Source organism: Echinops telfairi, unplaced genomic scaffold, assembly GCF_000313985.2.
Source record: "Echinops telfairi isolate 266 unplaced genomic scaffold, ASM31398v2 ScPeMD7_7424;HRSCAF=8462, whole genome shotgun sequence".
Lineage (NCBI taxonomy): Eukaryota > Metazoa > Chordata > Mammalia > Afrosoricida > Tenrecidae > Echinops > Echinops telfairi.
In genome coordinates this window covers 7,718,938-7,746,869 of record NW_022111324.1, presented here as the reverse complement: position 1 = coordinate 7,746,869, position 27,932 = coordinate 7,718,938, and the positions used below count along the sequence as shown (strand labels likewise).

Sequence of the window (27,932 nt, the reverse complement as noted above, 5' to 3'; positions counted from 1 at the left end):
CTATCCAGACAGACCTGCGGAGACAACAACATGAACAAAAACAAGACAGAGCAAAAACAAGCAACAATGTACAACAAAACAGCAACAAAGCAGAAGATGAGATTTTTGAGCCTATGAATTGGTGCATATTGCTGCTGACTTTATGGATCACCTGTCCCAGACTGCTTATGCAAGGTTCCAATTGGAATGAAGATTCTCCACATCAAGGAACATTGCTTGTGTCCTCACAGAGCTGGGTTGGTATAAGTGAGCAGTACAGAAACTGGATACCCAAAATTGGATGGATAAAGGCATGAAGTGGCTGTCTTAAAATTTTTCATAGGTGGGAGAATATATTCATAGGATTACAGGATTAAAGTGTAGTTCACATAACTGCAAATCTTAAGTGTACAATATTTTTGTTTTGTTCACTTATAGAATATTATGTTTAAATACGGCTGGCACATTTTGAATTGTTTGCATTTCAGTTCTATGTTGTTAGGCACAGATATGATTTTACTATTGTCTTGTTTAAAAATTAGACATGGCTAAAGAGTTGTGTAAAGGTGTCACGTTGGCAAGGGACGGTCTATGGTGTTACATACTGTCCTATCAACTTGAGGGTATTAAGATGGAAGGGGTGGAGTTTAGCCTGTCAACCAAGTCGCAGCTTGATGACCTCATTTGGACGCACTATGGAGATAAATAGCTCACTGGAGGTCGAACCTACTCTTGATCTGCCTTCCCTTTTCTGCTGTTGAGACACTCAAGAGAAGTGGAGGGAGCCACGTGGAGATGCACACTGGCGTCGAGATGCTTCCATTGCCACTGAACCCACACGAATTTCTACCCAGTGACCTGTGACCTTATTGCATTCGGCATCATTGCACATGCAGTGTGAGTCTAAAGAGGAATTTATGGACTAGTATTGGACATATGGGCTAATATCGGAATTATGGACTTGATCTGGACAGGGCTGGGATGTTTTCTCAATTGCTCTTTGACATAAAGCTCTCTCTAACACACGATTGTCTCTGGATTTGTTTCTCTAGCAACCCAGACTAAAACAACATTCATGGATGTATTTGCAGCACAAGTTATTTGTACAAACACGTGTACACATGTCCTGTCACGCCTACATATATATTCATAGATGCACTCCTAGTTTCCCTCCACATGTGCACTCCTCCCATGATCTATCATCTTTTGCTGACCTCCCTTCTTTACTGCATGTTGCCTTTCCTTCACCTACGTTACCAAGTGTCTGCACTTTAAACAGTAGCTTACCCTACTTTCCCATCTCATTTGGTAACTATCAAAGAATGTTTGTGTTAGTGTGGTATCCTTTTCTTTACTTTGTTACAATGGTGGTTTCACATATTTGTCCTTTTTGAGATTGACTTATTTCATTCAGCATAATGTCCTCCCAGTTCATCCACGTTATAATGCATTTTGCAGACTGAATGTTATTCTTTAGTGTTGCATAGCATTTATTCCTTTTCATGTACCATAGTTTGTTTATCCATTCTACTATCGACAGGCATTTAGGATGCTTCCATCTTTTTGCTATTCTGAATGTGCTGAGATGAACAGGGGTGTGTGCATGGGTTATGCTGGGTTTTTAGTGATGCTTCCGTATGTGTGTAAAGAGAATAATTTATATCAAGAAAATGACTCATACAATTGAAGACCGTGGTTTCAAATCTGTGGGTCAGATGATAAGCTGGAGGCAATTCCTGACTCATGAAGCTTGGGGGAGGGGCAGGAGGGGACGGCCAATAACCCCAAATGGCAGGTAATCCAGATACTGCAGACCGCAAAGTCAGATGAATCTAAGGCCAGCAGGTTAGGTTTATGACCGGAGAGGGGAATGAATCCAAGGTCAGCAGGTCAACTGGCAGATGGCTGAGAGCTCCCAAGATCCACAGCAATATGGCACACTGTAGTGCAAGTCCACAGACTGATGAGTTTGACATGGGATTCAGACCCAGCAAAAAGCAAGCACATTTCAACAGTCTTCCACTTTTGTAGGATGAAAGCCATGTCTTCTCAATTGCATCATGGCTGTGACCTGAGTGAGGCAACAGTGTTCCCTAATCTTCTTACAACAGATTGGCTGCTCGCAGATCCCATTACGGAGTTGATCACATTGTGTGATACAGTATCATGGGGGTGTAAATTGTCAAATCACTGGGAATCCTGACTCAGCCAAGCTGACACAAAACTATCCCAGTAGTACCTATTTGTGCCATGTTCTTATTTCTCTAGGATTGACACCAAGATTGCTGGATTATATACATTTCTATTTCCAAAATGTTAAATGACACACCGTACCATTTCCCATAAAATAGTGGTTATACTATTTTTAAAGTTCTATCAGCAATATGTGAGGGCTTCTGTCTCCCCAGACCCTCAACAGCATCTGCTGTTTTCATTTATTTAAACTTTGCTACTAATGCTGGGGTATCGGCCACTGTTTTTTCAGCTCAAAGACTGCAGAATCAGGGTTGTATATATATATATATATGTATAGAGAGAGAGAGAGAGAGAGCCATTTCCCCCACTTCTCCCCTTCAACAGGAGAGTGCTTGCGGAAGTTTTTGCATTTCTATCTCCACTTTCATAAGTATAAGATGCACAATTGTTATGGGTATATGTCAAAGAAACATTTCCAGGCATAAATAAAGAAGAGAGAAAGATATGAGAACCAAAGAATGAGTTCCATTTATTAACACCTCTTTGGAAATGTCTCATTTTAATTATGAATACACAGTTCTTCAGTATATGAATTTTAAAATCACAAATATTATTTTTAAAATGTTCATATGAAAGGGCTCCAAGATTCTGTGGAAAAATGGAATGGAAATATAACAGCATTTCCACACAGACCTTTAAAAGTTCCTCATGCACATGATTTTTAGAAAAGAACATCTCCTTAACGTGAATATCCTAATTGAGAATTTTAAGTTCCTATATATATAGAAGTTAACCCGTTTGGCTGCTAACTGGAAGGCTGGAAGTTCTTGGGCTCACCCCGAGGCATCTGCGAAAGATATTACCTCTCTACTACCTGAAACTCAGACAAGAAGAACCCCCTACAGCACAGGGCTACTCTGACACACATGGGGCTGCCAGGAACTGGAACGGGCTTTACACCATTCACCAAGTATTGGTTAATCTAGAATATGTAATTACTCAGAAAGAATTAAGATTTACCAGAAAATTAAAAGGTGTTTGCTATTCACGTGGATCTATGAATAAGAGTTTAGAAAAGATGTGTTAACATTAAAAAAAAAAAGTGCCTTCAAAAAATTGTTTATAGTAAAAGTTTGTCATCTAGCTTTCCCAGTAAGTGAGGTCTCTATATTGGAATTTCTGCCATTCCAATATGTCTTTGCAAGACCTGAACTAAGAGAGCCAAGCAGGCTGCCAGAGAGTGTCTTCTTGTTCCTTTCTCATCGAGGGGACAAGTGGGCAAAGAAAGTGATTCTTTTCTCACTGTCTTAGTGAACAAAGGCTGCTCTCTCAAGAAAGTGCTGCTGGCAGCACTGGTCCTTTGTTAGAACCTGGGAACTTGGTTTAACATTTTTCCTACATAGTTTTGACTGCCTGGAACATTTAAGGAACACGGCTGTACAGATTGCTCACATTGTACAAATAAATACTGGGATTGATTTCTGGGTCAACACCTGCTATCCGTTTGGGTCTGGATTCTGGTGGCTGTGGGTGGCACACAAGCAGAGGGCTTAGATGATCAAGCCGGAATCAAAACCCTGGGCTTTGGGAACAGACACACTGCACGAGTGCTGGGAAATGCTCTGGGGAGGAGCATGCTTCAAGTGGCCTCTCTTGGGGAAAGAACAATGGAATCTCTGCCTGTACTCTTGCAGACTCCATCTAATGGGCCCTTTGCCGTTGCTGTGTAATCAAGCACAGCCATGGTTGCGGGCACAGTGTCTCTGGGCCCTGGGAGTCCGAGGAATTGTCACATGTGTAGGAGATTGCAGGGAGGAATTCATCTGTCTTTCATTTACTTCTAAGTTGTAAGAAGCAGAGGGAAAAAGCTCTAAGTCAGGTAGTCTGGGGAATATAAATAAATTAACTAGTGTGTTAGACTAAAATGGTACTTTATTTGCCAACTTTTCTTATGTCTGCATCATGCAGATGTGAAAGGTGCTTGCATTCTTAGATACAAACCACACACACACACTCTATGAAGTGTTACTAGTGGCACTGTAGCTATAGAGTACAGTACACAGAAACAATGTTCAGTTCTAGTTGGCATATGGAACGCACGGGTCAGGAAGTTCAGAAAGCAGAAGATTCGGGGAGGTTGAGGTGGTCAGAAGGTTGGTGCCGGTAATGGGAGGGCAGTAGAGAGACCCATTCGGGTAAAGGGAACACAGGGGAAGTAAAGATGAGAAGGCATTAAGCAGCATAAATGATCCAGCTCTCTGAACGTGTTCAGAAACAAAGAGGCCACACATGGCTGATGCAGCGTCTGAGCAATTCCTGGCAGTAACACAGAAGCCACGGGGAGTCCTATACACCAGGCAAGGCAGCTTGGGTTTTTCTTCCTCATGGGTAGTACAGAAGCAGAGCCAAGGAAAAAGGACCTCACGCACCATGGAGGAAGCCTGGATGGAGCTGGGATTAGGGAGTGGCCACCATGTTGTTTGCTAGTCTGGGAAAAATGGAATCTTAGTGCATTATGCTCAAACACATTTATAAAACACACACAACAATCTCCAGAGAAATTACTACATGAGTAATAGAGAAAACAGACTGTGATATTACTTTTATAATTTTACTTTTAAATTCACAGGTCTTAACATTCCAGGAGCACCTCTTAATTGGCTAAATTGCTAGAGTGGGTTAGATGCAAACAAAACAAATCAATGCTTTAAAACTAGAAAACTTCCCAGACAATCTCTATACAAGTGAAAAAATGAATGAGATTGAGAAGAATGGATCTAATCTCCAATATTTCATGGGGAGGCAACTGTTTTTACCATGGTTTACTGGATCATAATAATCTCCATTTCATGATTTTTGCTTTTCTTGACCTGATTTTAAGCAACGTCAAAGTGTTGAAAAGCAAGGACACTCCACTTTGAGGACTATGGTGCACCTGACCCAAATCATGGTATTCTCAATGGCCTCACATGCACGTGAACGTGGGACATTAACTAAGGAAGACTGAAGAGAAATCGGTGCATTTGGACTATGGTACCATGGACTGGCAGAAGAACCAACAGATCTGTCTTGGAAGGAGTACAGTCCGCAAGCTCTCTAGAGGCAAGGATGGTGAGACTTCACCTCTTGTCCTCTGGACGTGCTGTCAGGAAAGACCAGTCCCTGAGGAAGGACATCATGCTTCCTAAAGTAGAGGGGCGGCAAAAAAAGGCGACAAGATGGATGGACACAGTGGCTGCCACAATGGGCTCAATCACAAAACCAGCTGTGAGGATGGCAGCCCTGGGCAGGGCTTTGTTCTGCTGGGCATCAGGTCCCTGGGACCTGGAACCAACTCACAGCCACTAACAACGACGCTTTTTAGTCATAAAAGCAGAAACCGGCTCTGAGCACCTGAGACAAAAAATACAAATACAATAAAAAGCTTTAAAATAAATTCCATTCTAATGTCATCCAATGAAAAGTGTAACTAATGTGTTAAAAGTTCTCCCAAATACACCTTCATGTTAAAACAGCCTTAGAAACAGGAGCACACAAATAAGTTTCTGACTATCACATGGTAAAATTCTCGAGACTGCGCCTTAACGAGGGAGTCCCACCCATCTGAACGATGTCTTGGCTTATTTCACTGTTTCCCATCAAGTTCACACTTCTGAGTGTTGCTGTGTATCTTATGCTACACTTAAATTTAGACTCTAATGACAATAACCGACATGTGTAATTAGAGTGAAGTCTAAAAACTTGACTCAGATTCTTGTCAGTGAGTCAAGTTTGTGGTGATGATTGATGGGACTGAGATTCACTTGACAGTTCTACTCTAAAATCGGCCCATTGTCACACTTGAAAGCACAGTAGTTTGGGGGTTATAAATTATCTTGTTGTTCAACAGTCTTGATTTATTAAGTTATTCATAAGGAAATGGCTTTCTTTCAGAAAACCAGGATTGTCTATTTATGCACAGGATTAGAATCAAGTCCATTTTCAGTTACTCATCTCAAAAAATAGGAACATATTTGAATAACAAAAGTTGCAAGTGTTATTCCCTAAGCCCCTCCCACTAAAAAAACAACAACAAAGAAACCATCATACGCTGCATTTGTTAACAAAAATTTCAGAGCATGTAACCTATGTTGAAAGTACATCACTCCAGGTTATAGTTACTTTGTCATGTGACACACTTGGAAGTGAACATCAGTTATATTTGCACACAATAAATTTCTTTTCACGTTTTTCTCATGCAGTGCATGCAGCTAAATATCACTTATAAAAAGCAACCTGCTTTACAGTGCTTAGCACTTATGATTCAGCAAGTTCAGAGAAGTATGAACTGTTAATAGGAAAGGAGGTTAGCTGTGGAAACAAGGACCTGGCACACCCACCACGAAGACGAAACAAAATAACGAAGGAACATACGGATTACCTCCTTATTCTATCACCTACTGCTGTTCCTCTGACAGGGAATCTAGTGAAGGGACACAATGACTAAAGTCACTCACCAGGGCTTCAGAGAACCAGAGACCGAAAGCATTAAGGTCATCACGTATCTTCATAAAGACTTGTTGCCTCCCTTTGTGATTTAGGACAAGAAGTGAGGAATACGTTATTCAAGTAAATGTGTACGAGGAAACCAACAGACAGAAACTTATACTCAGGATAGACTGGAACGGAGACACTGCACTGAATATCGTTTCCTTTGAAAACAGGAGAAGCTGACCCTGTCCAGAGCGTGGGGAGCTGAACTGACTCACTTACTCCAGAACACCATCCACGGAACACCTACAGTATGCTCGCTCCTCAAGGTTAGGCAGCTCTTTGAGAAATCATTAGCCCCGAGCTGACTCATTTGGCTTACCCAGAAGACACCACAACAAGCAAAAGAGGCCTAGCAGTGCTTCTGGTTCCTTAGGGAGCCCATTCTTTCTCCCTGGTTACTATTCTTTTTCCTCCTCTGCAATTTTCTTCTGGAGAGAATAAGCTGGGATCATTAGAAATGTTGAAAGAGTGATTTACATGATGACCGAATAGATTGTTCAAAATTCCAAATGTACAATGAGTCTTGAATTTAAAAACAAAGGCTATGTTCCACCAGGCTCAGGGTAGGTACATGGAACAAAAGTTCTATGCAAATAAGTCTTCTTGTTTTTTAAGAACAGTGATTATTCAGGCCCTATCGGCTCAATGCCCTTAAACTTCACTGGGGAAAAACAAGCAAACACCTTCAGACCACTTTAACTGTAAGCACCATTCACACCCATGTGAAGACTTCTTCCGCAGCTTTTCTCACAGGCTGGCCTTTTTCAGAGAGCGGTTTCATAGGTCTCCTCCTGAGTTTGGCAGGCCACGGAGGCCACCGGTCCAGTGGCCGTGTCACTCCCGACATGACGGGTCTGGCACTGAGAAAAGCTGACGCGAACACTGCCTTCCCGGAAACCTGATCACCGCCCAAAGGCAAGGCTGGAGGACCATTTTACTCAAAAGGCACATCTTTATGCTTCTAAAACTTAGTATCGAAAACTTCGAAGGGATCAAGTGCTAATTTAATTAACTGTTCTTCAAAACATCACAATTAGAGGGCATATTTTTTGACTGTCTTTACATTTTTTTCCCCATTGAATGCTCTTACCGTTGACAAAGCTAAAGGGACCCAAATGCGTGGTGGTTCAGTTTCATTAATTCAAACTTTGGACTTCTGTCAATAGAGGAATTTTACCACAATACGCGATACGATGGATTTATTAGAAAACAGAGATCAGCAATTGGAGCTCATGGACTAAATCTGGCCAGCTGTCAGATTTTCTTTTTTTTTCTTTAATGGCTTATCATCAAAGAACAGTCCTATTTCTAAGTGCTTACATTTTAAAATGGTTGTGCAAGTACACACATAATACCCTCCATTTTGCTTCCTGGCCGACAAATCCTAAAATATTTGCTATCTGGTCGTTTAAGAAAAAAGTCTCTTGACCTCTGCTTGGAGAGTCCTAGGTAAATTTATGTCGGGACAACTGTAGCTAATGAAAAGAGCATTCCATTTTAAAGTGTCTATGTTAGTTGTTAAGGCCTTTATTTTCTAAAACATTTCCTCCTCATGCTTGCTCTTTGCATAAAAGTGAAAGCTTCGATCATAATTATTTGACCTAATTACAAGAATGCAAATCTTTTTAAAAAAATGACAGCATTGCAAGGGATATTTTACTATTTTTATTAAATGCATGTTAAAAATCACAGCTATTCTTTTTTTAAGCTTTAAGAATTAAATTTGGGGCCAAAAATTATGAGACCCATTATATAATTCTTACGTTAATCATAGTACAGATGTCTTTAAGAACCGTATATATTTTAGTATCTACTTTTGCCATTCTTCATTTTGAGTCCATTTTTCTGCACTAACCAAACTAATCTTGACAGCAAGAAGGGAACTTTAAGACTTGCATCCTTTTAGTTTGGCACTTCATTCAATGTTGGGAACATTTTCAAGGACTCTAAGACCCAATGGCATTTATGAGAGGCACAATTTTTACAGTAGAGCTTCTGAAGCCTTTGCCACTTTGAAAGTAAAAAATCTTGAAACTCAGATACTTAAGTACACGTTGGTACAGGGGTGTCTCAAATCCTCTCTCCTCGAAAAGATCCTGCTTGTCTGGTGCAGTGTTGCCTTTCCTGGGTCCAAGAGGTCTTAGGAGTCATTTCTCTGGGAGTAATTCTAGGACAGTGGTTCTCAATCTTCCTAATGCCACGGCCCTTTAATATAGTGCCTCATGTTGTGGGGATCCCCCAACCATAAAATTATTTTCATTTCTTTTCATAACGGTAATTTTGCTGCTGTTATGAATCGAGCAACCTCTGTGAAAGAGTTGTTCGACCCTCAAAGGGGTTGCGACCCACAGGTTGAGAACCGCTGCTCAAGGAGCATCTCTGAAGTGTGTTAAGTATTGCGAAAATGATAAATAAATCACCAGGATCTCAATAAGTAAGTACAAGGTAGTCATTTTGGATTTATCCTAAGGCTCATACACTGTAAGAAGTTTGGGATTCCCTAGTGCTTCTCTCCTCCCAAACCCTCTTCTTTTGTTGATGATCTACTACAAGAAAACAAAACTTCTGACTTAAATAAACAAACCAGGACAGTAATATGCTGCATTCTAGTAGAAACTGGGTATGTAAATTATGTTTCCAAGTACAACCTCGATAGCTTGTTTAGCTACTTAAATACAGGGAAGGAAAAAGAGGACATATGTTCATTTATATAAATAGAAGACAGTAAATTAATTATAGAAACTAGTTTCTCACCCTGGGCTTTGGAAACCATAAGTTTGGTTTTCAAATCATTTGCGCTTGCTAACCAACCTTATTTGCATACATCAAAGGCCACTCTTTGCATATGGAAACAAATGAAACTAAATATTACTTGTCTCAAATATTCTGAGAATGCTGAAGACTAATGTGTGACACGTAAAGAGAAGATGTTTAATCTCAAAGCAAAGAAAGGTCATTTAAAAATACTTAAAGTAGTGCTGTGGCTAAGTGAACAGCTCCCAACTATGACTACAGGAAGACAGGTATCCCTTCCCAGTTAAGAATAGGTCGTTTTCATGAGCTGCAAACCCTACGGCCCAGGAGATTTTGTTTGTCTTCTGTGGGCCCTTGTCCCTACAACCACGCATTCTGTAATTCCTTTAAATTTAAAGTACCTACCAAAAATAGAGGAGCTCTGGTGGCGTGGCAGTTACCTGTTGGGCTCCTCACTGCAAGGCCAGTAGTTTGAAACCACCAGCTGCTTTCTGGGAGAAAGATGGGGCTTTCTTCTCCTGTAAAGAGTTACAGACTCGGGAACCCACAGGGGCAGCTCCACTGTGAGTCGGCATCGACTCAGTGGCAGCGAGTTTGGTTTTGGATACACAGAACACGTTGGCTATTTAAAATAGCCATCATTTATATAATACTTCTAAGTGAGCCGAGCTCTGTAACAATTCCCCCCCAAATCATCCTAGATAATTACCTCCAAATTTTACAGATAAAGAAGCTGAATCGTGAAGAGATGTGAAGCAATTTCAGGAACGACAGCTACGGCAGGAAATGGTGAGGTCACGTCATGATGCTCTTGACCACTATACAACATTGCTACTCTTTCGTAAGTTCAACTTTTCATTGCATTTTTCAGATGATACGTATGTCGGAATATTTTCTAAATAGCAGTCTATCAAATATAGTAATAAACATATGGCATGGTTCAAAGAGAATCTCTCTTGTTTGAACTAAGATTTTAAGACAAAAGTGGAAAAGGGCGACATTTACAACGCGATGTGTTGTCGTTAATAAAGAAATGGTTTTCTAGAAACATGGTCATGTGACATATTTTAAATATATTCTCATGATCACAGTAAATGAAACACGAAAAAATTGTTTGACCATCGTTCTGTTGTAGATCAAATATGATAAATGACATAATTTGTTATTTCCTAAATTGAGTCATTTAAGTTCAGTAGGAATCAGAGACAAACAAAATGTTTCCATAAAGAGGAAAAAAAAGTTCACATAACCTAAATCCATGAATGGTAGAAAACTACAAAAACTAGACCATCAAAAAGCCACTGATAAAGGTCAAGTTGTCTGTTGGCACTCTGACACCTAGTTATAACCCGGAGTTTACAAAGAGCCTGTGGTTCACTCGCTGGATTCCTTACTCTTGATCTGTAACCGGAGGCACAAACCTCTGTGCTGGAGATAAACGAGCAATGAGGGTTTCTCATTTCCCTCTTAACAGTTTGTTCACAAAACCGTAAAATGCGGTCAATGACAACTTTCAGAATTTTGTGCATTTCTAGGAGAGAGACGCTCTTAGAGGAAGAATCAAATGTCAAACATGAAGAGAATTCCTTACGTGATTCCCAACAAAAGCATGTGTACTATGTTTTGTTGTTTTTGCTTTTTATCATTCATGCGAATTAAAATTTTACCCACCTATCACCAGGTCCTGCTCGGTACCTTGCACCTGGAATCAGGACCGGGTCATCATCGCTGTCGTCTGTGTCCTGGAGAGCAGAGTCTCTGGCTGACGTTCCCTCGAGAAGTAAAGGTCCGATGGCTTGTGTCTGGGGCTGGGGCTCAGGGCTGGTGGTCACCTGAGTGGCAGCACGCTCAGTGCTGACGGGGTCTGAGGTCTCTGGCTCCTCGTCTTTTTCAGATAGCGCGGATTCTTCTGGAACCGCACAAAGGCTCTCAAGACTGGGGTCATTCCTTTCTCCTGAGCTAGAATCCAATGGCGCAGGTGTAACCTTATCAGATTGTGCTGTCAGAAAATAAAGTGGATGCAAGTGGTCACGTGGGCAACATTCATGATTCAACCTAATGCAGACTTTGAAAACTGGTACATTTTCTAATATGAACTCTAATTCCCTTAGAACAGAGAGAAAGAAATTACATAACACATCTAGTTGGAAATGACCTGGGAGGCCAGAGCAACTAAATCAGATCAAAGCTTATCTTCCCATGATAAGACAACTCACCTCTATCTACTGGGTTCTCGACTGCGTCTTCAGCAGATGTACCTTCCTGATATTGCGTCACATCTTCAGATGATGCTTCACGAGTTTCTGGAAGCAGATTATCAATTTTTTTTAAAAGAAAAACAAGCACCAACTTTCTATGCCAGTTTTCCTAGTGATAAATGGCTTATTGTGGGAAACACTGAGGGAAATATGACTAGGACTCTAATCTCTAACTTATAACAGAGTGAATCTGGAAAGCCAGTATTCCATGGTTGGAAAGCCACCACTTTAGTAAGTTAGAGATAAAGTCCAAATACATGATCCTGCTTTAAATAGCGTTCCCACAGATTCTTCCCTAACAGCTATGCTGCCTTAAAGAGAGCACATGGCTGATTTTATCTCCCTACAGAAACAGACATCCTGTTGCTATCTCCTCCTGCCATGCCACCCAGCCCTCCTAATACCTTCCCCCAATGCAGGTAGTATTAGGTTTCCTCACTTGTGAGCTCAGGGACCTTATTGTAGATCCCATCCACGATATGACATATGGAACTACTAAATATGCATGTCTTATGGCTACCTATAAATATCCCAAGACAGTAAAGATTCGCTCTCTTCTCCCACCTCCACATGGACCACCAAGAGGGGCTGAGGAGAGCATGCTACCATAAAATGTGTCTGACACCTTTACTGCAGTCTCTCTCCTATCTTTCCTGTTCTCGACGACGACGACTTTACTATGATGTTTATATCTTATAACCATACAACTGCGCTTGCCGACACTTCGGATGCTAAGAGGCTGGTTTTCTCTGACAGTTTATAACTTTCTGGGTAACAAACGATGATAGACAGATAAGCCCCTTACCCTCGATATAATTTAAATCTGTATGAGCACACAAAATTACACAAACACTAGTAGCGAATGGACAATTGTGCCCACTGTCCCTCCCAAAGCGAGATTGCTGTGAAGAATGTCTACCTAGATTATTCCTTAGTTAATACTGGTCTTGTTTTGTCTTCAAACATGCTCAAAATCTAACCTTATAAAGGAAGACTTTTCTGCCCCCTTGTGATTTAAACTGTCCTAGACATCTGCCTCGGTCTCTGAAGGTACTGACTGGAGTCGTTTAGGTGCACAAGCCAGGAGGGATTATTCATCTTTGTTCCCAATTGGTTGTCGGCTTCCCAGAGAGCTGTTTTACACATACTTAAATCTTATCAATCTCTTGTTTCCTGAGCTATTTGGTAAGAAACAGAATTTTTCTTATTGAATGAATAAGTATCTCAGTATAACTAAGTATTGACGAGATTGATCAGAATTAAGTGTGTGTAAAACAACTCTTGGGAGAAAGAGGAGGCACAGTTACAGTCTTTTAAACCCACATGGGCAGTTCTGCCCTGTCCTATGGGGTCGCTATGAGCAGGACTGATGATAGCTGTTGAGTGAAGCAAGAGTTCAATGAGGAGCAAAACACGGCATTTGTTCCTTCATTTATTCAGCATGTACTGAACATCTACTGTGTGCCAAGTTCTGTGGTAGGTCCTGCACTTCATGTAATAATGGTCACTTGAAAATACTGTAGCAAGGAGTTCTAAAACATTCCCCAAATGGCACTTCATAAATCTGTTTAGATTTTATTTCCTAAGATATATAAATCCCCACATAAATCTGTTTAGATTTTATTTCCTGACCTGCCCTAATAAAGCCCGTGTACCCTTTGAAAGAATCCAGACTGAAACTTTGGATGACAGTGCTAAGTATAAAAAGGCAAAGAATTCTAACAAACATTTCTCTGTCACACATTCATGGTCTGAGTACGACCGGGCTTGGTCATTGTGTGCCTGGAGGGAGACTGGTGCTGCCCCATAAGTCCCTTTCTTAACTGCTTCCGTCCTGGCTTTCTGCAGCTACTTACCTTCCAATCACCAGTGACCGCTGGACGGCAGGCGCAAAAGCAGTTCATTAGAGACAAGACACAAAAGCGCAGCGTGAGAACAGAAAGAGATTGGGGTTTCGTAATGATACAAGCCACCTAGCAGCTTACTTGGTTCAGCGTCTCCTTTTGGTGGCTGCACTGAGCTTTGTGCGAGCAAGGCTTCCTCCTGCCCCTCAGAGTTACTGTGGCTCCCGTTTCCTCTGGAGCTCGAGGCTGTGCTACTCCTGCAGCAAAACAAGTGTCCCCGACACGCAGGTGACCAACACGCCACATCCAGACTAGAAGGAAACCTATGGGTTGCCATTTGATAGCACTTGTATAATAACCACTTAAAAAGAACCCAGAGGACTACCCCTAACACACATTTATCTTAACCCATTTTTAACAAAAGAAAAGAAGACTGCCTCTTTACTGTTTGGATGCGTCAATTATCTGTATCTCTCGTCTTGCTACTGAATTTTAACTCCCTTACACTATCTTCTCCTTTCCGGTCTTTATTACAGATGGTTCACTAAATCCAAATCTTTAACACCTTATAGACCTTGATCATGTGCCCTAAGGCTGTTGGGGCAGGCTCCATTTAGATTACCCCGTGTGCAGAAGCCGAGCCATTGTTTCGGTCTTCGGAGTCACCTGCGGTCTGGCTCGCTGTTCAACTGCGGCAGGTGATCAGATGCCAGTCGTTTGGAGAGAGGACACGGACAAACATTCTGCTTCCGTTTTAATACTACTTAATGACGACCATCATAATTCTGTTAGTGTTTGGGCAGGAAAGAGACTAAGCCAATTCAAATAATTTTCAATGAACATTCTTTGAAAAATCATAGCATATGTGTAAGAAGGACCTTGAGTGGTATAGAAAATGGAAGAAAATATAAAAAACCTGACTGAGAATAAAATAAGATGCATAGAAAAACAGTATGTTCTTAAATATCGAATAAATGTAAGAAAAAGAAATCTACAAGAGTTACAGAAACTTAAAGCACTTTCATTAAAGACAAGTAATACTGACTTGGTGAAAAATGCAAATTACATAGGCTTTTGGCTAGCCAATAATTTATAAAAGCCTTTTTAGATTACTTACTTACAGAAAATAGTGTTTTTCTTAAATACGTATGTATATAAAATGAGGTAAATTTTAATAACAATGTATATGGGCATATATGCATAAAAATGTCAGAAAGGATATATCAGTGTTAAGTGTCATCTGAGTTAGATTATTCATTTTTCTTTTCTCTGTAATCTGGATTCTTTTCTTTTTTGCTTAATATGAAAACTTAATTCTTTTGAACCAGCAAGAAATATGTAGCTATTTTCTATATAATGAAGTCAAATGTGATGTATATTTTAATAGCTCAATATGTAATAGTTCTGATAATTATGATGTAAGGTGGTCATTCTTGGAAAGCACAGTAGCCACATAAATTGAAGAGCTTAGTATGGCATCTGTTAACATGGCTTTTAAACCGATAAGCAGGTTATTCAACAAATGGAAGTGAAACAGAGGAAGACCCTGTGGAAAAGGAAAGCTATAGCTCTCTACCCTAGTTCATACCAAATAATTCTTTGATTAATGTGAGGGACACTCCAAAAGTTTATGGAAAATGTCAATCATGAAAAAAAAAACTACGCAAGGATTTAAAAGTTTTGTTTTGTGCCAATACAAACTCATACTAACTTGTTAAAACACAGCTAAGGATAAGACATCAGTTTGAAAAGAGCCTATTTCAGAGGGACATGAATTCTGCTAAAACTGAAGCAAGAACAAATATCAAATTTATAGGAAAGTTTGAGTGGAAGAATGGTGAAGTCACTGATGATTTATGAAAAGTTTGTGGGGACAATGCTCCAAAGAAATCAGTAGTTTACAAATGGGAAACTCCATTTGAGAAAGGCCCAGGCAATGTTGGAGATGATGCAAACGGCAACAGAGCATCATTTCAATTTGAGAGGAAGCAATTACTCTTGTTTGTGCCTTAACAGAAGAGGACCCATAATTAACAAGCAACAATAGGCAACACCATTCACATTTTAAGTGGTTCAGCTTACAAAATTCTGACTGAAAAATTAAAAGTTAAGAAAATCTGTCTGCATGATAGGTGCCAAAATTTCTGTGACCAGATCAATGGAAATTTTAAACAAGTGGGTCAACATCTTAGAGCACCTGTTTGAAGAACTGTAACGGATGAACTAACAAGGCTTTACCAGTGTGCTCCTGAAGACAAAGCACAATCAAAGTAATGGCTGCCAAGAGGTGGGTGGAAGTGGCCCAGTCGGAGTAAGAGCAGACTACTCAAGAACAAGTCATGGCATCAGTTTTGGGGGATGCTCAACACATTGTGCTTGCTTTCTGAGGAGCCAAAGAACAGCTGCTTTCATGAGACTGTTTTGAGAAAAGTAGCCAAAATTGTAGCCAGCAAAACCCAAAACCCTCTTAGAATTGTTTCACCTGCTCATTCCTCTCATCAAGAGTGAGCAGTTTTCGGGGAGAGTTGTGATAGGAAATCATTAGGCATCCATCTACTTTATAGTTCTGGCATCTATCTACCTTATAGTTCTTTTTGTTTTCAATCTTAAAAATTCTTTAAAGGGCACCCATTTTGCTACAGTTAGTAATGCAAAAATACTGCCTCAGCATGGTTACAATCCCTCAGTTCTTTAGGGATAAGCTAAATAGCTGATATTTTGAATAAAAGAGTGTCTTTTCCTTGATGGAGCTTGCATTGACAAATGACTGTATTTTTTTACTTTTATCTTTTATTATATTTCCCACAAACTTTTTGATGGCTCTTTGTGCATAATTTTTTGAAGGAATATGAGGAAAATAACACTCCTCTTCCTAACCCTGGAAAAGATAAGGGCTTTTGAGACCACAGCAGCAAACATAATGTGAAATTGTCCTAAGTAGACTATAAGACAAAAAACAAACTGGGAAAACATTTGAAACGAACAGTATTGTTCTTAATTCCATGATACATAAATAGCTCTTAAAATCAGTATGATAAAATAAACGCTATGGTAAAAAATTGGGCTAAGGGCTTAGGAGTCAGTTGATAAAGGATGATCACTACAGAGGACAATTAGTTAGGGGCCCCGGGCCAGTAAATTGTGCCAAGGGCTATGTCTTCTCTCAGCAGGATCTCATGAAATCCTTACAACCGAACTTTGAAGCAGGTTCTAAGCATGTCCGTTTTACAGGTGAGGACAGCCTCAGAGTAGTTCCACAGCTTGCCATGTTGGTGAACACGAGAGCTGTGGTTTGAATCTTGGCTTGTCTGATGTAAACTTTTGGGAAGTATGCTCTATTGTCTCATCAATAAAGTAAGTAACATAAGAAAGGAAGGTAATACTGGCAGTGATAAAAACACAGCATTCTCTTTTGTATTTTCAGATTATTTTAAATAATGAATCCTGAATACTTTCCTAACCAGAAAATGATGCTACTGACCTTTTTGACAGCAAAATGATAAACTGATAAAGGAGAGGACACAAGGTCATTTTCAGATAAGAAACATTCAACCGAAGAGTGAAACTAACATTTAAAAAAAACTGACATATGATTCTTTAGAAGAAATTAATCCCTTGTATACAGCCACATGGAAACAGAATAGGCACAAAAGAGTAAGGATGTCGTCAATGAGATTTCTTTATGACCTTCATCCACAAGGTGCCAGTGGAATGAGCTGAGAGAAAACTTTTTTGAAACAATTTGGAAATACCTTTTGACACCGCTCATATCTGGAAATATTGCTAAAAGAAATATAGCTTTTGAAAAAGGTTTATAAACAAAGATACATATTATCATCTTAACTGATAAGAAATAACAACTTCATTTATCAGCAGCACAATCTTAGTGGTAAGAAATCAGAAACAATGACACATCCACTTCACGGAAGCTTACAGTTACATAACAATTGACGTCACATTGATAAAAAATAATAATGGGGATGTTTTACTAGAAAATTAAGTCAAATGTATAGGGAAATAAAGTACATTCTATATGATTAACATTATACTTTAAAAGAGAAAACAAAAATAGTATATATACCTATATAAAGGAACAACACTGGGAAAGCTCCGAAGTGCGAGGCTGGTTATTTCTGCACTAATCCAGTGCATTACATGTGGTTATTTACCCTGACTGTTCACATTTCCATTAAGAGGAATATATCAGGATCAGCAACAAGAGCATCAACTGCGGGCTTGATACATGCAAACGATCAGACCCCACCCCAAACCACTGAATGAAAATTTCAGAGTAGGGCTCAGTTGTATTTTACCGAACTCGCCAAGTGATTGTGAAACACACTAAAGTATGCTGCCCAATGCACTCCAGTGAAAAGCGAAACATAAAGACGAAGAAGAGCTAAATATGAGCATCTACTACAATCCTACAGAATGGCTAGAGAACATCTTTATAAAAATATTAACTTACCATTCATCTGTAAAGTTCAGTTTTATTGTGCTTGTCGTTGTTCCTTCTGTGCTGTAGTGCAAACTTAAAACTGGTTCACCTGTGCCTGGTTTGGGGCTCTGCTTTTCATTACTGTTATCTGAAAATTGTGTTTAAAACATTTGAAAAAGTCTCTGAAACCAGTAAAAAGAAAAATAACATTTCCTAAAATTTCTAAAATGTCAATTAAGTTTGTTCTTGTCATTATTCTTTATCACATCTGTTGTGGCTCTTGCTTAAAGCATGAAGACAAGTGTTCGAGAGACATTCTCTATATTTCAAAGTGTCTTTGCATCAAATCTGTCTTTGTGTACATGACTCCCTGTGATTCAGATGAGAATCACTCACATTTGAGAATCAAAGGATATTAAAATGCAATGACATTTGTCATAAACTGGTACCTTATATAGAATGCTTATGCTTTTAATCTTCAGTTGCTATAGGATCAAGAATAACTAACACTAACTCCTTCAAGAAACAGGTTTTAAAAAGTTGCTCAGTAAAAGCTTTCCTGTAATCAAGTGCTAACTTGTGTTCTTCTAAATTCCTAGACTTTTATTTTAAGCAGGGATTATAACCTACATTCTACAGAACGGGGGGCTTACTGTGCCTCAGCTTAAAAATAAAAAAACTAGTTTAAGATCATCTATTAGCATAGTTCAGCTTTTCTTCTTAAATAATCTGGAAGATAATTTGTTTGCATAATTATCAGAAGGGCAGTTTTTATAGTGGATGTCCATGATATATTTATGTTCCAATAAATAAATCTTTGTTAAGATGGTAAAGAAAATTCTATTAAAAATTGATATGGACCACTTGAACATCCATTCCCCCCACTTCCAAAAAAGAGAATAAGTGGATGTTCAAGACAAGATTCTGAACATTATCATACATAATAGCTTGAAACATGAAAACATAAAGAATACAAGTGGCTATGTAATCAAGTAAGAACCATTTCTGTGAGGTTACTTGCAGAATGAAAATTCTTCTTTGATGTAATCACTTCCTAGATTATATTCAAGAACTGATGTAAGCATATCTTCTCTCCTGATAACAATGGGGGGAGAAAAAAGACCATATTCCTTGGGCTTTGTAGTTGTTCCCCTTATATAGCAATGAAGGACTTAATGTCTTTTCATCTGAAAGTCATTAGGATACTGATTAACAGATTCCGTAGAAATTTTACTTTGGCTTTTACCCTGTAAAAGGACAATTAACAAGACTTCGAAGACAAAAAGCAGTCCAGCTGGTGAATTGCTGTATGCTGTGGAGCAGTTTTACTAAAAAACAAAACAAAAACTGATGATGGGGGCAGCTCGGAGCGGCAAGAACCACAGACACATCACAACACTGGCACGTTAGAGGCTTGATTTTCCTGGATTACAAGCAAATTGTCAACACGAGACTCTGGAAATCAAGTCTCAACGATCCTTTTCAGAAATGGCTGAAGAACCCTATTTGGCTGTTGGATTGGCTCAGAAAATAAGTTGAGAATGCACTGAAATATAAATTTGAGTGCAACTTCTCTGAACTGTTAATCGACTTAAATAATCTCTAAGCCTTTCACATAAAAACCACAAACTTTTTTTGTAATGGGGATATTTTCAAACAATTTAATCTGTATACATTCATTATGAAATTAAACATTTGTGTAAAACAAAACAAAAAACACCACTACCACCTACCAACAACAAAAACATACTCAAGTCCAAGCCAGAAAAATTAAGTGAATATCAGTAGTACAAATGTGTTACCCTGGTAACTAGTTTTGTACATCAGAACAATACTGATGAGCAATCAAAGTGAAGATAATCAAGTAGAATATGGCAGCAATAATTTGCCTGTTTATAACCACCATATCCAGCATTTACTGCCGGCTCACTATTATAACTGTACAATTAGACAGTCATCACCTATAGTAGCTTAGATCACCTAGGGAACATGTGGGAAATAAAGATTTTTTTCATATGGGATTTTTTTTTATATTACACTTTGCCAAAAACTTTAAAAAATCTAATCTAAAAGAACCTATCCTCTAAAAATTTAAACATATCAATTGTAAAGACCAATTTTCTCCCTTAATTATGGGTCCCAACTTATTTGGCATGCATAGAAGACCAATTTCTCTAGTTCCTAAGCCAATGCATTGTTTTTCATTCTTATAGGTCCGAACATTTCCACAGACCCCTAACTGTACGATCTCTAGTTCTCTTGACAGTGGTTTGTATATGGAGTCATATTCTGACTCAAAGTGGACACACTGTTTTGAGGCACAAACTGAACAGAAAACATCTCTCACCACATAGACGAGTGTGAGTTAAACTATTTCATTCTAAAATGAGGGCTCTCATTAATGCAGATGTGGCTTCCGAAGGATGGTAATTAGCTGTCTTATGAAAACCAAAAGCAAACAAAATATACACTGTGTACTGATGGTTATTAGAAAATCTCCTAATCCTTCAGAAATGAAATAACCTAGTTTCTTAAGTTTGCCTCATGACAATCAAAAATTTTAATTTTAGTCCAAGAATTTCCTCATGATATAACAGAAAAGTATGCATGTTTTCCTGTTTTGGTATATGAAACCCAGGACTGATGAACCTACAGGGACAGCAAGGAGAGTAAGTTTTTTGGGGGGTGTATGCACTGTGGTGGGGAGGGGCATAAAAGGGAGACAATGTCGAGGAGTCCAGCTGAACCTACGTGGACAGCAAGGAGAGTAAGTTTTTTGGGGGGTGTATGCACTGTGGTGGGGAGGGGCATAAAAGGGACACAATGTCGAGGAGTCCAGGAAGAAATAGAATGTTTGGAAATGGATTGTGATAGCAATTGCATCATTCTGCTTGATGTGATTGAACAATGGGATGATATATGTATTAACTCTCAATTAATAATAAAAGAAAAAAAAGACGTGAAAGAATTGGAACATGGGGTTCGGAAGCTTCTGAACTCAGACTACTTCTGGTTCCCCATTCCCACGGACACTTATAGACTCCAGAGGTTGAAATGGAGTAGTCATTTGACCTTTGCTACCCAGTCCCTCCTTTTCCTGAATCCTTCAGAACTCTTAGTCTCATATCCCTCTGTGCATAAGTCTATTCTGCATTCACTTTCAGGCGTGAGAAAGGCAGCACAGTAAGAGATAGCCAATGCCCATGTGGCATTTAAACCCTGCGCAGATCTTCCACTACTTTTCTTTCCACCACGGCTTGCTCAGATGGACTCTTGTTCCCTCCACTCAAAGCTGTCACAAACATTAGTAGATAAATGTGTTAAAATGAGACTTGAAAATGAAAACACTAATGAGGTAGATGGCTTAAAAAATGACCATGCCCTTGGCTGTTTGGAAAATGTTTTCCTTACTCCCCACCTGTTTCTCCATGTTCCACACCAATTGGGCATCTACCACTGAGTCACCTCCACACCGATTAACGTAGTGAAGATTTTTAACCCATCTTACTTCTCAGGAGTACTCATGTAGGCAACCCCAGAGCTTACTTCCTTTCCCCAGGGTTATCTATCTATTCAGGAACTGCTCACTCAGTTGTGCTCCTACGAAACCTTGGGAATAGACCCTGGGTTAACATTTCAGTAGCCTGAAATGTCTTGGCTCCTATCAGTCCCTCCCTCTGTATCACCACAATAAGCCTATCAGACAGTTAAAAATGTGTATTTACGGCACGAAAACAGAGTAAAGTTGGAGGGGCTTGCCTCCTCTAACTGGTAGTTGCCATCAAACCATCTCCAGACAGAAAAGCTGGGCTTGTTACAAAACCTTCTATGCTGGTCAGCTCCTCATTCAATCTGCCATCAAGTCCGGTTCTAATTACTCCCTGGAGGTCTTCACAGTTCTCCTACCTCATAGCCATCATTAGGTCAAGAGCTGTTACTAGGAGAACCGCCGAAGTGCCACAGTCTCTATGTATTCTTACATCCACTAAAATATTACCTTTCCATAACACAGACTTCTCTTTAGTTGCTGCTTATTGTTACTTAATGTAAGGGGGAAACTGTTGTCCTTAATTTCTTTCAAAGGAAAACTGCTACGTTTCAATAATATATGAGGGGTACCCTAAAAAAACACCATAATTTCCACCCCAAAGCTATTTACATTTTTTTTTTAACAAAACAACCTTATCACCTTCAAGGTATTCTCCCTTACACTTAATACATTTGTCAAATCTGTCTTTGACATTTCCATTCTTGAAAACATTTTCAAACTCATCTGCTTGGATGGCTGACAATACCTCCCTTATTTCTGTCTCCACCTCTTCTACATTGTCAAATCGCAGTCCTTGCATGTCCCTCTTCATTCGTGGAAACAGAATGAAGTCACATGGCGCAAGATCAGGTGAGTCAGGTGTGTGGAGCAAGAGAGGCATGATGTTCCTTGCCAAAAATTGGCACACTGCAATGGCTGCATGCGCAGGTATACCGTCACGGTGGCAAAACCAGTCCCGTCTGCCACAAACCAGGCCTTTTGTGTCGCATACTGTTACACACTCTTTTCGGCACCTCCAACAGCCTGACCTGGTGGAACAAACTCCAAATGCACTAGAGTTGACATTTTTGTCCGTTTGGGAAGTTGATGGACTTCCAGAAGGAGGTTTGTCATTAATTGACATTTCACCTTTTTTGAAATGAGAACACCACTCATACACTTGAGTTTTCCTACAGCCCTATCCTTGTAAGCTGTGTTCAGCATCACAACAGTTTTTGCCGACATTTTTCCTGAGCAGGAAACAAACTATCACAGCTGCATGCTGTTCTCTGAAATTGGCCAATACAAAAAGTGAAACTACTTTTACCAAAAAATTCACTGTGACCAGAGAGAACCTTCTGAGGCGACACTAACTCAGGAGTTGCTCCGTGCTCACCTAAGAAGAAAAATGTGTAACTAGAAAGAGTCCTTTCCGCCCAGTGAGATTCTGGTTTTGGGGTACCCCCATCCTATATAGACAAGGCAAACATGTACCCAAAGAAGATTTTTCCTTTATAATACAATAGCCATAGCATAATTGGAGATATAAAAAAATCAAAACTACTAATTAAAATGCATTATTCAAACCAAACAAAATACCTGAGAGATACCACTACATGTATCTAAATTACGTACTTCAAGCTGTCTATCATTAACAGAGAAGGATCTTCAATGTTTTCCCATACAATTTTAAATTTGCTTAATACTGCAGTGTTTTAAACGGGATGTAAAACAAGTATTGAGAGATAAATTCAGAATGAAAACTTACTTGTTATATATATATCACTGCTTTTTCCATCCTTCAAAGTAAAATTGAGAACAGGAGTTTTGATACCAAGGTTAAAAACTTAAAATAGCAGCATATCTAGGGCTATCAATGGATTTTTTTCTCTTTAACCTCTTCTACAAAGATCCTGTCTGCGAATTCTACAGACACATCTAGTTTTCTGCCATTCTTTTAAGACTTTCCCTTGAAACATCAATTTCCCCTAATAAACACTACCTCAAAGGGTCATCTATATGCCAACATCTTCATTTAAAAAAAATAAATCTTCGTCCTCACAGTATTATCACCTGGATCTGTCTCTACTATATCATCCAAAACAAAACGTCAAAGGCAACAGGAAATCCACAAAAAATGCTCCCTGCCATCAATTCTAACTCACATTGGCACTACAGGACAAGGCAGATTTGCCCTTGTGGGTTTCTGAGGCGGCAAATTTTTATAGGAGCAAACAGCATCTTCTTTCCCCAGCACAGTGGCCAACGGTTTTGAACTGCTGACCTTGTAGTAAGCAGCCCAATGCAAAACAGATTATTCCACAAGGGCTCCAAGAAAATCCACACACTCCTGAATTCCATAGGCCTTTTCAATTCCTTGAGTGTACTTGGAATATCTTTGCTCCACTTGGCACTGCTGACCAGCAGCCCCCCTACAACTTTGTTTTCCCTCTGCCTTTGGGCTGGACATGCTGCTCCATCTACTTCCTGGAATCACTCTCTCTGCGTCCCCGTAACTGGCTCCTTTGTTCAGTCTGTTCCTTGCAGTGTTTGCTGGCTCTTTTCACTTTATCCTTTCACTCTGTAGGTAAGTCCATCCAATCCCAAGATTTCAACGATGGTGTCTTATAAGGAACCGGTATACGATGAAACCCTCTCAGAAAAGGACCACAAGTACTGACCAGTAACAGTGAGAGGAAAGTGATGACTGGATCCTCTCAAACACAGAAGAGTTGAGAGACCCAGAAAACGCAAGCACCCCAATGAGTTCTGACTCTCACAGGCCTCAGGACCCTACCCTGCAAGGGGATGGCTTCTGACCTTTATTTCCACCTCCGACCTCTGTGGAGGCTTCCAGAATCATACATACATTTAGATATCTGAGTTCTCCACTTGACTATCCAAAAGCACTTCATAATTCAGCACTTCTAAAAATAGCACATACCTCCTGTCCCCTAGAGCTAATCGTTCTTCCTGAAATCTCTCTTGGTTGATGGCCTCACTATCAGTGGTGTCAGATACCTGGATATCATTCTCTCAGTCATGTCCCACCAGTCAGCAGAAATGACCCCTAGAGCTGCCTGTTGTTATATTGCTAGGTGCCGTCGAGTTGTTCCTGACCCACAGTGACCCTATGCCCACAAAAGGAGACACCACCTGGTCCCGTGCCAGGCTGACAATTGTTTCTATGCTTGAGCCCACTGTTGCAGCCACTGTCAATCCATCTCGTTGAGGATCCTCCTCTCTTTTGCTGACCCTCTACTACAGCTGCCCAGGCTCCTAAATTTTTATAGGAGCAAATTGACAGGTCTTTTCCCAGAGGAACACTCAAGATTACTTTGTCTGCATGTATTTCTATCATGGAAGCATTTCTGCTCAGATTTATTACCAAGGTACATTTGCGATGACCTCTTAAGATGTAACTTCTATAAAACAAACTCAACTTGTGACCAATTACACTTCTCTACTTCTGTTGACTAAAGGTACATATATTTTATGTGGCCAAATATCGCTAAATTAATTGACTCTAATAAATGATGGCAAAACCTGGACACTTTTTGACTCTTTCTCTATGTATAAATTAATACCAATTTGATTTACTATTTAACATTAATTGTATGGAATTTATCCCATGTGATTAAATAGGCTATGAATCTATGTACAAACTACCTCGACAGTGATTTACATATCTTTATATAAAAAAGATTTGATCAGAGAAATTATATATGTTAGTGCAACATGTTTTAACAGTTTTAGCTTAGTTGTTCATCAGTGCTAATACATTATCATGAATGTGTTAAGATAAAATATGCTTACTTTCTTGATTTCAAATTCATATACACATTTACCCATTCTTGAAAGCTAAAGTAGTACTTGTCATCTTAGATTTATGAAGAATAAGCTTCTCCATATAGAAATTTTCTAATTTGGCTTAAAGTTAGCTGCTGAATATTTTTAAGGAAGATCATAAAAACCAGGCTTATCTTACAATACATAGGTACCCAAAACCAAACTCAGTGCCATCGCACTGATTCCAATCATAGTCACCCTGTAGGGCAGGGTAACAGCCCCTGTGGATTTCTGGGACTGTAACTCTTTATGGGAGTAGAAAACCCTATCTTTCTCCCGCAGAGGGGCTAGTGTTTGAACCGCTGACCTTGCAGCTACCACTCGCAGTCCGGGGCATAACCACTATGCCACCAGGGCTTCCACAATAAGTACTAAAGCCAATATGCAACTTCTCAAAATGACTCTCTAAATATGTAAACTTTTCAGACAACTGAACCAAGGTTTTAATGCTGTGGAGTTTTCCCAGAAGAAATACTTGTAAAATATTTCCGGCACTCGTTTGGCTTTTTAAAGTAGGTAAAGTCCCCAGTGACGACACAGTGCAAATGTGGAGGTGAGATAGTACGGCTCACCGCCCTTACTAAACCGCTCTGATTCCAAAGAGCTAGTCTGTTGGTGTGCTCGCAGTTGGATTCTTACCCCCACCCTTCTTTTCAGCTGCCCTTCCTGCCAGATGACTTTCCTCCACCGGTCCTTCCACGTACTGTGTGAAACTTCCTGACAGCAACGCTTGGTAACTAAGTGAACTATCTCATCAGTCTCTGCTCAAAGTTATTTTTGTTCCTTTAACAAATACAAGCGGAAGGTGGCTTTGGAGCTCATCTTCGGGCCTACAACTGTGTTTCTTACAGTTAAAACTTGTGAGGATTTGACCACTGGATAGTGAGGCAAAATAATGTATCGTCGCTATAGTAAATTATAAATTTTGCACTCAAATCAGCTTTTCAAAGTAAGCCCCTGGGTAATGCTAACCTCATACCCACAGTTCTATATAATTTTATGATGGGTCCATTAAAAAAATGGAGATAATTTATAGCCATTATAATTCTATTATAAGGAGAGACTTCAAATTTGGCATAGGGACAAAAGATGTAAATGAGCTAAGGCAATATATATGATAATTTGTATTGACCAAGGAGGTTCGTTATATATAATACTATCTATGTAGAGTAATTTAGCCCACAGAATGCCGGCTATTCGACCTTTAGCTAAATGAAATGCTATGAAATGCAAGAGAGAGCTTGGCTTATGCGTTGCAATAAATCTATGGCTGGATGGGCATAGCGCATCTCCTGTTGCACGCACCCTGTTGCTCATCAAGTGACATGGATCCGAGCTGTTTGTTAACCACAGAAGAAGGAGAATCTGAAACAAAAATGAGATTTCAACTTAAAAGTAAGCAGCAGAAAACTGCACAGCAATGTCATGTCATGCTCAACTCTAAGCTTAAGGAACAAATGCATCAACGGTGGGAAACAGAGGTCAGTACGGCGGGGTGCTCTCAAGCAGGGAGTAAGCAGGGCCGGGTGCAGCAGGTTGGTTACTTCAAGCAGGCTTTCAGCCATTTGAAGATGAGTGGGAAAATCACGTCTAGTACCATGCACAGAACCCTTTTCAAGTTCATTTAGCAAGGCAATAGGTGCAAGCTGGATAATTAAAAATGGGAACGTCTAGTTCACGAAACAGAAGACTCCTGCCCGTCACGTGGGTTTCATCCTGCCTGGGTGGATTCTAGACAAGAAATGAGACGCTCACTGCACTTTGTTGGGTGTTGTTTGTAGCACGTGAGCTGAACAAGGGGCTCAAGGTAAAATGTATTAGAGGGAAAATGCGGTTTATAAGTGAAATATTCAATGAAGTAATTACCATCACAGAAATATAGATAGCTTGGAAATCGCTATGCATATTGTGCATACAAGAACTGCGCTTTGTGGTGGCAGATGTTTCTTGACTGGGATTTGGTAGGAAAAGCAAGAGAAGCAAAGAAAGCTTAATGGTCAGGGGTTTAAGCTTTCCAACTTGGCTTTAAAAAGAATAGTCTGTTGCTATCCTGGTGATACGCTGATTCTTTGTAAAGATGTGTTTCATAAATGGGTTCTCCTGCGTGAAAACCATTGGTGCAGAGGAAAGCGGCTGGCGTGACTAAGTGGCAAGAGCACTGTCTGGAGTTACAACGCTTCGATTCCAGACCGACACCCGACAATGATTAGCTATGTCACACAGGCCACATCACCAGCGTTCGGCTAATTCTTCTCCTTTTTGTCTGATTAGCTTAGAAATGTGGACACATAGGCAAGGGACTAGGGAAAAGGAAGTGACCGCTTCTCACTTCTGGCTTGGGTCCCAAAGCCCCAGGGGGCTACAGGAAAGGGGAAGATGTGGGGAATAAACATCGTTTTCCAAATGTAAGAATTATTCCAAAATTTCTAATATCCTGTGACCCAGATCTTAGTAAATACTGCTAAGAAAGTAAAATTGTTGAAGCAAAACAAAACAAAAACCCCAATCTTGCACTTTTGGCTGATAATCAGTTTCTGATCATAATGGAACTT

The 27,932-nt window shown here is 39.8% G+C and overlaps 1 protein-coding gene across 1 annotated transcript in view; it reads right to left on the bottom strand.

Annotated features, from left to right (window-relative positions):
* DCAF6 (DDB1 and CUL4 associated factor 6) overlaps positions 1-27,932 on the bottom strand; it is a 134,646-nt gene that overhangs the window by 16,448 nt on the left and 90,266 nt on the right. The window contains exons 10-15 of the mRNA XM_004706846.2: positions 26,686-26,745; positions 18,033-18,150; positions 13,706-13,821; positions 11,679-11,765; positions 11,134-11,461; positions 6,596-6,637 (exon numbers count right to left, since the gene is read on the bottom strand). Of these exons, the coding sequence (XP_004706903.1) occupies positions 6,596-6,637; positions 11,134-11,461; positions 11,679-11,765; positions 13,706-13,821; positions 18,033-18,150; positions 26,686-26,745 (751 nt within the window). The remainder of the gene's footprint in view (positions 1-6,595; positions 6,638-11,133; positions 11,462-11,678; positions 11,766-13,705; positions 13,822-18,032; positions 18,151-26,685; positions 26,746-27,932) is intronic.